General features: G+C 33.4%; 1 protein-coding gene across 1 annotated transcript in view; it reads left to right on the forward strand.

The window, feature by feature from the left end:
* LOC117794014 overlaps positions 1–15,133 on the forward strand; it is a 164,865-nt gene that overhangs the window by 109,746 nt on the left and 39,986 nt on the right. Inside the window, exon 6 of the mRNA XM_034634476.1 lies at positions 1,819–1,946. Coding sequence (XP_034490367.1) covers positions 1,819–1,946 — 128 coding nt within the window. The remainder of the gene's footprint in view (positions 1–1,818; positions 1,947–15,133) is intronic.

The following is a 15,133-nucleotide window of genomic DNA, read 5'->3' on the forward strand; positions in this document are numbered from 1 at the left end:
AAATGTACTTTTGGCTCCGAGCCAAATGAATCACAGCTAAAATGATACGCATCAAAATGCTGCCTCACAGTGTTTATTGTTTACTTCGTATGAATTAAATTTTATCTCTTTTAGTCCCCAAAGAGCTTTATTAAAAGAATTGGAATGTTCTCATTTTGCATTTTATTTACCTTTTTATTTCTAGAGGAAAGATTTCGTCAAAAAATCATTATAATACAAGTTAGAAGTCAACTTTTGGCAAAACAGACAAAAATATAGAAAAACTTAATTTATTCACAGATGCAATCGGTATGCTCAAGCAAATGAACTAATTAATGTGTAAAATGTTAAATTCAAGATCAAAGTTCGCATTTATTTTGAATATACATTTAATATTACTTGGCTAGGCCGCGAGCACAGATAAAAAAAAAATTTCTAAAATCAAGATTTTGGTCCCAGAACTAAGATTTTTGGTCTAAAAAATGCGTAGAGAACATAAAATTCTTAAATTAAGAAAACACATCTTGATTTTAAGAACATTTAAAATAAGACCAAGTTCTTATTTTAAGAATAAATGTTCTTAAAATTAAAATTAAAAAATAAAAACAATAACAATTATTTATTATATTTATAATTTTTTTTTTAATTTTGATTTATTTACATTTTGTTCTGTTTTTGTAATTTAATAAATGCTATTTTACTTTGTTACGAGTGAGATTCGAACTGCCGCTTTTTGCTTCGCTCAACTGAAGCGGCTTCTCTAACCAGAGCGCCACGGGGCTACCATTTGTTTGATACGAAATAGTTCCTATTTATACTTTCCTAACAATTTAAGATATTTATTCTTATATTAAGATTTTAAGATTTTTTAGATAAATAATCTTGGTTTTAGTAATTTGGTCTTAAATTAATCTTATTTTAAAAACAAAATGTTAAAGATGATTGTTCTTGATTTTAGAAGTTGGTCTTTTTTTAAGTGTAGAGGCTCTTTTGTTCTTTTGTTTTTTTTTACCCGGCTCTTAAAATGTAATTAAAAGGGTAAATTGTGTTCGTTAAAATACATAGGGGAGAAGGAGGCATTTCCGACCCTATAAAGCATATATATTCTTGATCAGCATCAACAACCGAGTCAATAAAGTCATGTTCCTCCGTCCGTTAGTCCGCCTGTATGAATAAAAGTATCTCAGAGACTATAACATATAGAGCAACCAAATTTGGCACACAGATTTCTGTATACCCCAAGCAGCTCAAGTTTGTTTTAAATTTAAGCCAAGCTCACCTCCACCCCCGCAAATCATGAATAACGCTAATTAACGTTAGCTATTATTACTATCTATAATCCCACAGCACGATCGGACATTCTGCCAAACACATTTTACCCTTTTTTGCCCATTTTCAATGGGCTCAGGGTACAATTAGCCCACATTTAACATTATGTTTTAGATTGTTGTTAATTTTTTTTAATTCCTTTTTTTTAAGAATCGAAAATAAAGTGTTGCTACGTTCCGAATTTTGCTGTTGCTGCGTGTTCTTTGTTTTTATTTTTAATTATCTCGCTATATGATGGATTGGTCGATAATTGAGTTTTAGGGCAAAATGCCTTGGCACATGGCATCCTAATTTTGAGCGCGCATGACTGTAACTGCACCTCACCGAGAGCAAAGCGAGCCGGGTGAAGACGAGCGAAACAAGCAGGGGGGAGTCTTCTTGTTTTAACATTTTTTACTTTTAGAGGAAAACGTGTCACGTTCTTCCTAACTTAATTGCGCTTTGAGTTTTTGTAAATTTTTCTATCTGTATCTTTCTCATTATCTATTTTCTCTCTCTTCACCTATTTAGAACCCATCACTGAGGTCATTGGAGGCCCCGAGATGCACATCAACAAGGGATCCACCATTAATTTAACTTGCATTGTCAAATTTGCACCGGAACCACCACCCACTGTCATCTGGTCGCACAATCGGCAGGTAATACATGTGAATTGAACTTTCGTTTTTCAACTTCATATTTTTATACCCTGAGCCCATTGAAAATGGGCACAAAAGGGTATAAAGTGTTTGGCAGAATGTATGTAACAGGCAGAAGGAGGCGTTGCAGACCCCGTAAAGTATATATATTCTTGATCAGGATCAACAGCCGAGTCTAGCTATGTCCGTTTGTCTGTCCGTCTGTTTGAACGCGTCGATTTTAGAGACCATAAGCGCTACAGACTGCGAATTTGGTATGTAGGTTCCTAGATACCATACGCACGTCAAGTTTGTTTCCAAATTGGGATGTCAAACCCCCTTTGCCCACAAATCGCACAAAAGGATTTACAGGGCCAATTTTTAAGGTAGCACTCCCTAACTGAAGAATCAATTGAAAATTTAAAATTTATCGAACCATATATAGGGAAGATATTTCGGAATAAGTTTTAATTCAATAGTTACACCTGCATGGCAAATTGAACTTGCGAGCGAGACAGCATATATACGTTTATGTGCAATGCGCGCGCAAAGTAAGCGCACAAAGAAAGTACGAACTAATACCCATTTTTTTTTGGGTATCGAGCTAAAAATCGTGCGATAAACAAAAATATTATCGATATCATGTTATAAAAACCACAAAAAAAAACTCTACACGAGGTAAAAGTCTAGTGACGAAGCATATTCCAGCCCCAAAATTTATGATATCCAATTTTAAGACAAAAAATAAAGTAGAGTATAAAAAATTTTAGTTTTAGCGGATTTTTATTGTTTTCCCGCTAAACTAGCGGTTTTTTTAAAAAGTAAAACAAACTTTTCTACTGTTGATGTATAATTTAAAATAAAATTGTGTTAATATATAATTAATAATATATAATTATTATTCACAAAAGGTGAAGGTTGACTACTCTAAGCAACTACAAGTTCAGTTTTTAGTGCTCCACAAATATTTAATCAAACTTCGTTTAAACAAGCAAAAAATTTAACAAAACAGTGTCAGACGCAATAAAGTCTCTAAACTCTACGGAAACATTTAACCAAACCCAATAATAAGATTTGCCTAACAGTTTGTGCCTTTAAAATCGTCGGTTTGGTTTGATTACACACAATCACATAAAGTGAACAAACAAACACTAAAACACTCAATAAACGTCAAGCTGAAAGCATAACACACAAACTCTCTCAAACTTTTGCACTCAACATAACCAAAACAAACTTACTATGGTCCCTCCACCTAAGTGTTCGCGGTAGAATATTGGGCTTGAATTAAAAAAAGGACGCTTCTCAGATGCACCTTCTCCGCAACTCTTGGAGCTGATCAACCAACGTTTTGCTGAGCAAGCGGCGCACATCTCATCAATCATTCGTTCTGCTGAAGAGCGCATTCTTGGCCTGCTGATTTGCGACTACACAATGTGCCCTTTTCCGAGAGCGAAAACCTGCGAACGCTACATAACGCACTATGCTTCGCATTAAAATTTACCACGCCACCGAAATTTAAAAAAAATGTACCGAGTAAAGCCGCTTAGATCGAGTGGCATTATTGTTGGCTTGGGCCATGTTCGAGACAAAATTACCATTCTAAGGCAAATTGGGGCATATCGGCCCGAGCACAAACAACAACTGAGCTTGCTGATGATTGGGTTTGATTCGCACGTGCCTTTCTATGTTAATGAGCAATTAACAAAAGCTCATTACGAAATTTTCAAAGCATCAGAGTGTTACTGCAACGGAGGATCAATCGCAGCGAAGCTTTCGCGACTAGAAACTGAGATTATTATATGTATGATGTTCATGCTCACTATGCTAAGCTCAAATACTATTTGCCTTTTTAGACTATAACAGCTTTAATAATTTTTAACTTTTTCTTAAGCGTATATATTTCTGTTTTTGGACTTGGTAAACTACTCTCTTATAATAATATATCTGTTTGTACTTGTCTCCTTAGGCTGCGCGCGTTACTTGTTCAATACAGTTCAATCCAATTAACAATATAAGGTCACCCACATTGAAAAGTAACATATTAATTAGGGTTCTTGTAAAACAAAGAAGCGCGCTTAATATTTGCCATATAAACGCACAAAGTCTTGCAGGTAAAATTGAGGAGTTTGGGTATTTGTTTGTGAAGTCAAATATAGATGTTACTTTGGTCTCATGAAATAGTTTTAGTTTATATAGATCAGATCGCGAATGTAGCAATATATATTTACACAAAAATAAAAGCCAAAGTAATCAGCAAGCAAACGGCTGGGTGTGCAATTGAATATTTGTTTCTACAGATAACGGGTAGAAGCAGCATGTTGTTAAAGTGCATATATCGACCAAATCTTTTATTAGACAGACATTATTGAACACATTTCAAATTCATCAACAGAGTATACTGACGTTATAATTATTGGTGATTTTAATAGCAACATGCTCGCTGAACGTCACTTAGGCGGGGAAATGCCTGCTCTCGGCCTTTGTCTAGTCGATTCGTCGGAGCCTACTCATTTCACAAGTACGGCAAATGCATTGCTTGACGTGATTTTTATCAATGATCCGAATAAGATTGTGCTTTATAATCAGATCTCGGTACCAGCCTGCTCAAAACATGACTTAGGGCCGTTTTCTCATCTTGCTATCAACCTTACAGTCTAGACCAGCGGTGCCCAATCACATACATTGACAGTTGGCATTTCATTTGTATGTTTTTTCTGCCGCTCTTCACGCTTTGCTGAAAAAAATGACAAACCAAACAGAAAAAAGGGCAAAAAAAAAATACAGATGCTTTTAACATAGCAAGTATTGACATTTAGATGATATAATTATTGATATATTTTCATTATGCACCCTCTTTTTTTTGACCAAGTGTGCATTAATTTCATAAAATTGGATAGATTTTCAGCTAGATGATGTTTGACATATTTTCCGTCTGACGTAGTTTTATAAAGGACAGCTCTGTTCAGAAAAAGGCTAAGTTGGCAACACTGCTAAAGTGACAAAAAAGAGACAAAAGAGAGCGAAGCACATGAAATGCGTTTACACTTTGTATGTGCAGCAGAACGCCGGCAGAGACAAATCCTATGCTCACTGTATAGGAGGCTGTGCACCACTGGTCTAGACAAATTGGCTTTCAAGGGAACTTTGATTTTCTTGTCAAAAATTTAGCTGCAGGCCGGCTATAATTTACAGGGCAGATCATCCAAACTATAAGGGCTTAACATTCGCCTCCTGCGATTATTTCGGTGTTGCTAAGGGCAACGCCGAACGGTGTATCAATTATTGCATACCTTTACACAGAAAAAAATCCATTCTAAAAATCAAGTTGTTTAAACTTGATTTTAGCTTGAATTTTTTAAGAATGTATTCAGGATATAATTCTTAAATTCAGGATTAAATGGCATGACTTAGCATAAAAGTGGAATAATAAGCCGAAAAAAAAATTGATTTAAGTAGAAAATTCTTAAATGATCAATATATTTGCTGAGAGCAAAATGACATGCTCTCTTTCATTTGCTGCTCTCAGTGAAATCGTTCAGCAGAGCTTGTGATTGTGCATTGAACAATCTTTCGTCAGTCGATTTTTGTCTGCGAATTGAAATGTGACAGTGAGTGCCGAAAAAACAGCTGATCGGCAGTTGGAGTTGGCCCGCTCGTTTTACTTAAAAGAAATGCATAATTTTTTAAAAGGTAAGTCACTAATTAATAATTATAAATATGTATATTTATGTATGTGTGTACATAGTGTACATTCATACATACGTATGTATATTATATTTAATGTATGTAAATTTTATTTTGTACATGTGTGTAAAGGTGTCGCCGGCAATAATTATAATAATACAAAAAGTGAAGTGCTAATATACATACTTACATACGTATGTACGTACGGTTGAGTAAATATATATAATGTCAATGAGCAATTTATTATAAAACAACGTATTTAAAAAAGTGACGGCGGCAAAGCAACGCAATGTGTGATGTGATGAACAAAAAGAAGCTGCATACATATACATATACAGTGGCGGACAAAACTCTACGTACGACCCCTTTTTTTTAAATTTAAGCCCACTTATAGCATTTAAGAAAAAAGTAATGATGCAGTTTTGTTTTAAATCTATTTAATTATAAAATAAAAAAAAAATTATGTTTCTTCAGTATTAACTTTAAAAGTTATTCACAAAAAACTGAAAAAAGGCACTGACAAAAGTGTACGTACGAACTTAAAAAATAATTGGAAAAATTAATAACAAAAAAAGAAATTAATATTTGGTTGGACCACCACCAGCATCGATGACCGCTTGCAAACGTCTGGGCATTGAATCTGCTAAATTTGTTAGCTCCTCCACCGTTATATTTTGCCACTCCTCCTGCAGCTTCTCTTTGAGCATTGGAGCACTAGCAATTGTGTGTTTTCGAATTTTACGCTCCAAAATTTCCCAAACATGCTCAATAATGTTCAGGTCCGGGCTTTGTGGAGGGGAATACAATTGCCGTGGAGCATAATACAGTAGCCAGTCCTTCACAATTTGAGATGTATGCTTAGGATCATTGTCTTGTTGAAAGATCCACGTCGCTCCTAAGCATAGTTTGTCCACGGATGGCTGCTGATTGGTTTCCAATATGCTCTTATATTGGAAACGATCCATATTCCCTTCAACAAATACAAGGTTCCCTACTCCTGATGCTGCAACTGCTCCCCAAACCATTACACTGCCACCACCATGTTTTACGGTACGAATCAAATTCTCGTATCCATGGCAGTGTTTGGTTTTCTCCAAACTTTGGCTTTCCCGTCGTATCCAAATATGTTGTATTTCGACTATTCCGTAAATAAAACCGATTTCCAAAAGTCCATTCCCTTATTGAGGTGCTTTTTTGCAAACTCCAAGCGAAGCTTTTGGTTCTTCTCGCTTATAAGGGGTTAATTCTTCTTGGAATTCTGCAGTGGTACCCTTCATTGTTTAGTGTCCTGGTTATTGTGCGTGGGTGGACAATAATTTGGGACCTTTCAGCTAGCTCCTGGGCCAAATCAGTTGCATGCACCTTGGGATTTCGGCTCGCTGTATTGCGGATAAATGAGACATCTCTACAACTGAGCTTCTTTGGACGGCCACTGCGCGGCTTACTCTCAATGCAGCTCGATGATTTAAAGTTATTGAATATTGTTTGTACTGTCGATTTGTTAAAATTTAATAATTTTGATATTTCACCAAATAATTTGTTATTATTTCTGTAGTTAATAACTAATTTTCGCAAATCAGCAGAAATTTCTTTTCGAGGCGACAATATCTCGACCGTACACTTTTCCAAATAATAAAATGCCATAAATTTAAAAACGAATGCAAAGCATAAGCATAAAATTAAATAAACGGTAATTTACAGTTAAGTTTTAGCAGAACAGAACAGCAAAAAGAATGAATAAAAACATCGTACGTACACTTTTGTCAGTGCCTTTTTTCAGTTTTTTGTGAATAACTGTTAAAGTTATTACTGAAGAAACACATTTTTTTTTTATTTTATAATTAAATAGATTTAAAACAAAACTGCATCATTACTTTTTTCTTAAATGCTATAAGTTGGCTTAAATTTAAAAAAAAGGGGTCGTACGTAGAGTTTTGTCCGTGAGTATGCATGTATGTGAGTATGTACACACGAGCTGCAATTTGTATACATACAATGGTATGTATGTAAAAAAGCGCTGCCGATATTAACTAGGAAGTTACCAAATAATTATTAGTTGTATGTATGTATGTACATACGAATTTATACATGCGCATGTAAATTTACAGCGTTAGCGAGACTTTGGCGTCTCGACGGCGTCTGTTAGTAGAGTTTTAATCTTTGCTGTTGAGCGTGCCGGCGCGTCGCAGAGTGGGGCAGATCCTCGTTTTGCGTTGCAAAAATCATATCTTTTGAACCAGTGAAAATATTTTCAAAATTTAAAAAGCAATTGATAGAAAACTTTTTAAGCTTTAAAATGAGTGTTTGCACTGTTTGATAGGCCTACTGATTGATTCAAAGTTTTCAAAGTCAAAGTTGAAAGATATTTTCAGTGCATATTTTACATGTAAAATTTAAACAATAAATCTTTTTTTTTTTGTCCGAAATTTTGATTTTAATTTTTTTCAACCTTTAAACAGCATTGTTTAATATACAAAAAAGTTTTATTACGCTTGTTACAAAAAAAAAAAAATTAAAATAAATTGAAAATTTCGTATGATGCCTGTCATAGCGAAAACGTATGTAATTGTACTGCACTCTTCCTCTTCTATCACCATTTTTTTGCGAGGTTGCATCAGTTTTTGTCCTATAACTTCCCCAGACGCAGCTGGACGCATGAAAGACCGGGGTTATTTCGTTAGAGAATTGTTTAACAAAGACTCCTGTGGTAGTGGGATCGAGTCCAAATGAGTCAAATTTTTGTTCTATTCCATCAAAGTCAAAAACTAGCCTAATTTTAGTGCTTTTTTTAAACATCGCTGGGATTAAAGGTCAACAAGTGAAGAAACAAAATTCTACGGCATTTAATTACAAATGAATGTACTTTTCATATGAAAACAAAAACATAAAGATCGGTCATATAACTTGTCATGAAATCAGCTTTAAAGTTTGCATTTTTTTTTATAGAATTTTCACATTTTTGCGCGCACTGAAAAATGGGTCAACTTTGAGAGGCTGTCACGACCACAATTTTTACCTGATTTCAAATGTATTTTGGATTCGTAATCTTTGAAGTTTTCTCTATCGAATGCCATTATTACTTTTTACGAACGCTTTCGCTAAAAAAAATGATTTCTGCCACGCTTTTCGGCCCTAGTGTGCGTCGTATGTACAATGTACAGTGGCGCACAGCTTTTTCTACACGCTTGCAAATATTTGCAAGCTGAGTAGATATGTAACAATTGTTAGATAATGATTTTGATTAAAAATTCGTTAATACTGTACATTAATACAAAAGTATGTATTTATATAATAAAACAGTAAATATAAATGTATTAGCAACAGTGTACAAATATTTGCAATCCTTTACAAGAAGCTGTGCGCCGCTGTACCTTGGATTGCTGAAGCGGCGTGTTGAGACGCGTCGCGACGCTCAAAAGCGAAGAAGCTGTGCAACAAAACTCTACGAACCGACGCCGACGTAAACGCAGCACTGTACATCCATTCATACAGTGTACCACTAAAGTCCCCGTACAGCAGAGCATTTTTTCTTTTTCGAACTAGAAAATTTAATCCATAAGTTATAGAAAAAAAATTTAAATGCAGTATCTTAAATTCATTTATTGTCTGTCATTTAAGATGTAAAAAATTTAATATTCCTAATCTTGTTTAACTAATCAATGTTTTAACAAATTGAAATGCAAATTTGACTCCACTAAAGTCTTCGTACAGCAAGAAAGATCATTCTAGTACGTGCTAGAAATGTAACAGAGTCTTGCAAAAAGTGCGTAATACGAATGATTTTAATGCATCGCGCCGTACATGTATTAGTTAAGCCAACATTTTTTTGAGATTAATACACTGCTCACAAACCAAGCGCAAAAATGCCAGGAAAGCATTTAGTTCTTGAAAAAAAGCAGCTAATCCTTAAGTTACATGGAAAGTAAATGAAAATCTTATGCAGAAATTTCCGCATTGGTAGACTGCCCACGATCCACTGTTCAAACTGTAATTCATCGAATTCAGTATGAAGACCAAGTGGAAAGCAAGATCAAATCTTGTCGACCTCCAGCTCTCTCACATGGAGACAAGGTTAATCTAAGAGAATGGTGGCCACTGAACCTTTTGTTAGTGGCTCAAAAATAAGTGGACAGCTTGCACTGTCGACTCAAAAAAGAGTCCACCCCAAGACAGTAAGGGAACCGATCGCAGATGCCGTGTACACGCCTCTCGTTAGTCTCAGAAATAGAACAAAACGTTTAGACGTCGCCCGGCAGTAAAAAAACGCGTCCAAAGAATGTTTAAACGAAGTTATATTCTCGGACGAATTGAATTACAACATTTTTGGGTCTGACGGAAGGATTCGTGTGTGGAGGAGTCTATAATCCAAAAAACAAAATTAATACTTTCAAACATGTAGGTGGTGGAGTAATGGTATGGTGCTGTATGGCGGCCAGCAGTGTTGGAAACCTGGAAATAATAAATTGTGGGATGGACCATAAGTACTACATTGATATCCTCAAGAAAAAGTTTGTCCAAAGTGCCGAAAAATTGGGCCTTGGCCAGTTATTATTTTTTTTATTTAAGATAACGGCTCAAAACACACTGCTTATAACACACGAATTTACCTGTTGTTCGATAAACCACATTTTTAAAAGATGCCACAAAGCCCAGATCTCAATCCTATTGAGCATATGTGGGATAGGCTCGAAATAAAATTGAGGAGACCCAATATAATCTCAAAACCAATGCTCATCCAAACTTTACAAGAGGAGTGGTCAAAAACAAAGCATTCATATACACAACATTTGGTAGATTCGATGCCAGACCGACTAAATTCTGTTTTAAGCACCAATGGCTGTCCCACAAAATATTAAATTTAATTTATTTAAAGTTAATTTAATTAATATGATTTTTTTTCTTTTAATTTTCTTTGCTGTACGAAGACTTTAGTGGAGTCAAATTTGCATTTCAATTTGTCAAAACATTGATTAGTTAAACAAGATTAGGAATATTAAATTTATATACATCTTAAATGACAGACAATAAATGAATTTAAGATACTGCATTTAAATTTTTTTTCTATAACTTATGGATTAAATTTTCTAGTTCGAAAAAGAAAAAATGCTCTGCTGTACGGGGACTTTAGTGGTACACTGTATGAATGTGTGTGAATTGCAGTGCTTGTGTACATACATATGTATTTATGGATGTAATCTTTTTTTGTTATTCACTTTTTTTGGGGCATCAAATAGTGCTTGTGTATAAATGTGCGTACATACATATGGTCTATACACTGAGAACAATAATTATTCGTACACTCGCAATTTAAAATTTTTTCTCTTTATAGTAGTGAGTGACTTCATATATTTACGAATGTACGTATGTCTGCGTAGTTTGCCGTTTATTTTTCGTTTTTGTGTTGTGTGGCTCGCTATTAATTGATTACTATTGTGTACAAAAAGAAATATTTAAAATTTACACAATTTCTCAGGATACTTATTTTTTTATCGATTTGTATTGTATTTCATATTTTATTAATATTTTTTATGGTTCTAAAACAGGGGTGCTCAGAGCCTATACACACGAAGTACATTTGTTTTTGTTGTGCACATATCATATGGTAGTGTGTGATCTTACACATTATTAGGCTCTTAGTTCACATTGACAAATTACACAAACAATTTTTGACTTTTCGTTTTCCGTCCCTTTCGATCCTTTTAAAACAAAAACAATTTTACACATTCGTTATCTTTCTTTTCATTTCTGACATGTCGCCGAGCTCAGCAACAACAATTTCATAGACATTGTTGTTGCATGAGTTACTCGTCGCTTATCCGAATGTAATTTGTTGTTGCCTTATTATTTCGTATACACTGAAAATGAAAAAATATACTTTGTTGTGAATCGTCTTACGCATCTATTCTATTCGCTTTTTCATTTGAAGTTTAATTTTTTCACTTGAAGAAACATGTTCCTATTATTTTCCAGTGTACACATTGAAACAAAAAAAATTTAAGTTACATGTGTGCGTGCGATTTATTTTATTTGTATTATTGCGGGCACATCCATAAGGCATATATATATATATATATATATTAAATTTTATTTTTACGTTTTTATATATTTATACAGATAAGCAAGTGGCCTTTGAAAGTGTGGAATTCATTCAAAAAGTTAACATTAGAGACCCAATTTCTCCGCTTGGACCGAACTTTCGGGAACCGCGAGATCATATGAACAAGTACAGACAACGGGATCGTGGCGACTCGTTGAAGACATTGACGAACGGCGACATCATTAGCTGCATTATTCGGTTATATGTTTAGTTACTTAAGATATTTAAGTAACTTTATTTTAAAAATATGTTCCACTGTCAATAACATTCATTATTGTGGAAATTAAAAAAAAAGAAGAAATTCTTGGTTTTTTGTCCTAAATTTTTGAATATTCGGTATCGAATTGCTTGATCCCGAATTTAAGAATATTCAGGATAGAATATAAAAGCCTGAATTTAAGAATGGTCGCTATTAAAATACTAAAGGCTGAATTTAAGAATAGTCGGGATTGTATTTATTAAACCCGAATTTGAGAATAGTCGGGATCGAATTTTAAGCCTGAATTTCAGGATATTTGGGATTAAATTCAGGCTAAAAACAAGTGAAATTAAGGCTAAAATCGCGCTTAATTTATGAAGGCCAGGATTAAAATAATCAAGTTTGTCGGACTTGGTTTACTTCTGACACCGGGTTGGATTGATTTTAGCCTGGAATCCCGGATTTTTTTTTTCTGTGTAGGTGCCTGGATTATTAATCATCATTTAACCTAATTTGTTTAATGTTAATTGCTTATCTGATATTAATAAGACTATGTAGAATAATAGCTTTTAATAATGCAAAACGTGAATTGTTTATGTGATTAGCATGGGACAACGGTGGCGTGAAAAAAATTTGATATACTCCTAAGTTACTCCATACTCATGGAAGGTAGTCTCCCGAATTTGGTTCCTCTAGCTCTTAAAGTGTATGAGGTATAGGCACAATTTACACAAAAATTTCAAGATTTTTAATTTTGCGCCAAACACTTTGATAAGTGTTGTCCATTTTAAAAAAGTGTAACCCATTGTGTGACACCGAGCTGCCAACTTATCCACAATTTCTAAATATATGTTAAAATTAAGATAAGAGAACGTAAATAGTTAAAGCCCACATTAAGGGTAAAGTTCTTTTTGGGTAAAGTAGGCTTTAAAATTAAGATGAGAAAAAGGCCCTTAATTTTTGTAAAATATAGCTTTAATCCTATTCATGACGATATATCCTTTTACTATAAAGACTTTAAAAATATTGACGCTATTGCTTTATAAAATAAAATAGATTTGTGCGACTGGACTCCCATATACTTGTCTCCTGATATTAATGGCCAGTTAAATCATTTTTCCAAAATATGGATAAATTACAATAGGCAACAAATTTGGTCTTTTTTCTTCTGAATTGAACCAAAACCACTTTTTTTGGATAGATATGGGACCCCAAACGACGAAAAACTTTTTTTTTCTATTGCAGAGTTTTTTTTTTAGAATTTTGGCAAATTTGGCTTTTTTTTTCTTGCCGTTGTTTAGCGGTGCGCCCACTTTTGTCATCAATACTCGAAAATCCCAAAATTGATTTTCAAAAGCTTTACTTTTCCTAAAAGCTAGTATACACAGTCTAAGATTTAAGCCAGTAGTTTAAGAGCTATTAATTTTTTAACTAAGAAAATGTTGTTGCTTTTTTAAGCTTTTTTTTTTTTAATTTTTTTTATTTTAAGATTCAAGGAACACCTGAAAAAAATTTTTCACTTTGGTGTTAATTTTTTTTTTTTCAAAGCTGCATTAATTGAGCGTCGTTTAACATATAATTCATTAAAATATATGGAGAAACTGCGCTATAATAAAATTGTATATCCGTGCATGTTTTTCTTGATTTTCTTGACTTTCTGTGGAGCGGCATGACCTTTAGAATGCAAATTTTTTGTGTTTTTTGATAGTGCATAACTTGATTAAATACTTGGGCTTTCTAATATTTTTAGACCCCGTACTTAAAAAAAGTACAGGGGCCTATTAAGTTTTTTTTTTAAAAAAAATGTGCGTACCAGGCAGAAGGAGGCGTGGCAGACCCTATAAAGTATATATATTCTTGATCAGCATCAAAAGCCGAGTCGATATAGCAATGTCCGTCTGTCCTGCTGTCCTGACGTCTTTATGAACACCTAGATCTCAAAAACAATTAGAGCTTGAGACGCCAAACTTGGTATGTAGGCTCCTCTATACTGCAAGCAGACCAAGTTTGTATTAGAATTCGGCCACGCCCCCTTTACCGCCCAAAAATCGACATAGAAAATTTCATATCCAAATTATAAGAACAATTTAAATGCTAGAGACTTTAGATTTTGCATAGACGAAGAGAAAAGTATCCTAGATTTTTGCTTAACATTTCACTTTGATTGGACAGTAAATAGTTCTTGACCATCTTATTGAAATAATAAATTTTACTGTTTGATTTGATAAGGGAGCGTTGGCAAGTAAAAATCTTGAATAGCTTTATAACATGAAAATTGAGTTAACTTATTATATAACAATTTGGCGTCCGATCAGCCATGTACTTCTGTGGCGTAGTGTGCTAAGAGGCGGGGAGTCAGAACATTTTCGTGGGTTCGAGTACTGCCGTGGGCGAAAGACATTTAACTTTAATTTATTTTTCTTTTTCATTTAAAATAAATAAATGTATTATTAAGATGATTAAAGGCTAAAATAAATTTGTTTGATTTTGTAATTGAGTAATAAAAGAAGTAATATGGCAAATTGGGAGGCTAAACGAATATGTGCAAGTGGGCTCAATATGTCAAGCCTATGTCATTCAATATTTTTTGGAGTTTTGTTGCGGGTTCGATTCCCGCCGGGGGCAACTTTTTTTTACCTGATTTTTAAGCAATTTTTTAATTTTTTTTTCAAATTATTATTTAATTTTAAAATTTTTTTAAATTATTATTTTTGAATGTTATATTGACATATTGTATTGAATTTATGTTTAATAATTTTATTTAAATTATATTATATTGACATTTATATAAATGTCATGTGAAAATTCTATGTAAAATTAATGTTTTATAAATTTAGTATGTAAATTTATGTTTTTAATAAATTTATCTGTTAACTTTTTTTGATTCAAATATATTATTTAATTAAATTTTTATATGAATTAAGTGTTGTTTAGTTTATTTATAACAACATTTTGCATGTTGAACATGTACTTTTAATTTAATCTCTGTTAAGGATTTACATTTATGTAGGCTTATATATAAGAATTTAAGTTTATCGTAAATATTATTTAATTTTTAGAAGTGGCTGCTTTTGAATAGTAAGTACGGGGTCTCCGACAGTTGAGTATGCTCGACTGTAGCACCGGCCGACTAGTTTAAATATCAAATCGATAATATTTTTTGTTTTGAAAAAATATTAAAATGAAATTTAATATATCTATTTAAAATATCGATATATTATAAATATT

The sequence above is a fragment of the Drosophila innubila genome, chromosome X, assembly GCF_004354385.1.
Source record: "Drosophila innubila isolate TH190305 chromosome X, UK_Dinn_1.0, whole genome shotgun sequence".
In the NCBI taxonomy this organism is placed as follows: domain Eukaryota; kingdom Metazoa; phylum Arthropoda; class Insecta; order Diptera; family Drosophilidae; genus Drosophila; species Drosophila innubila.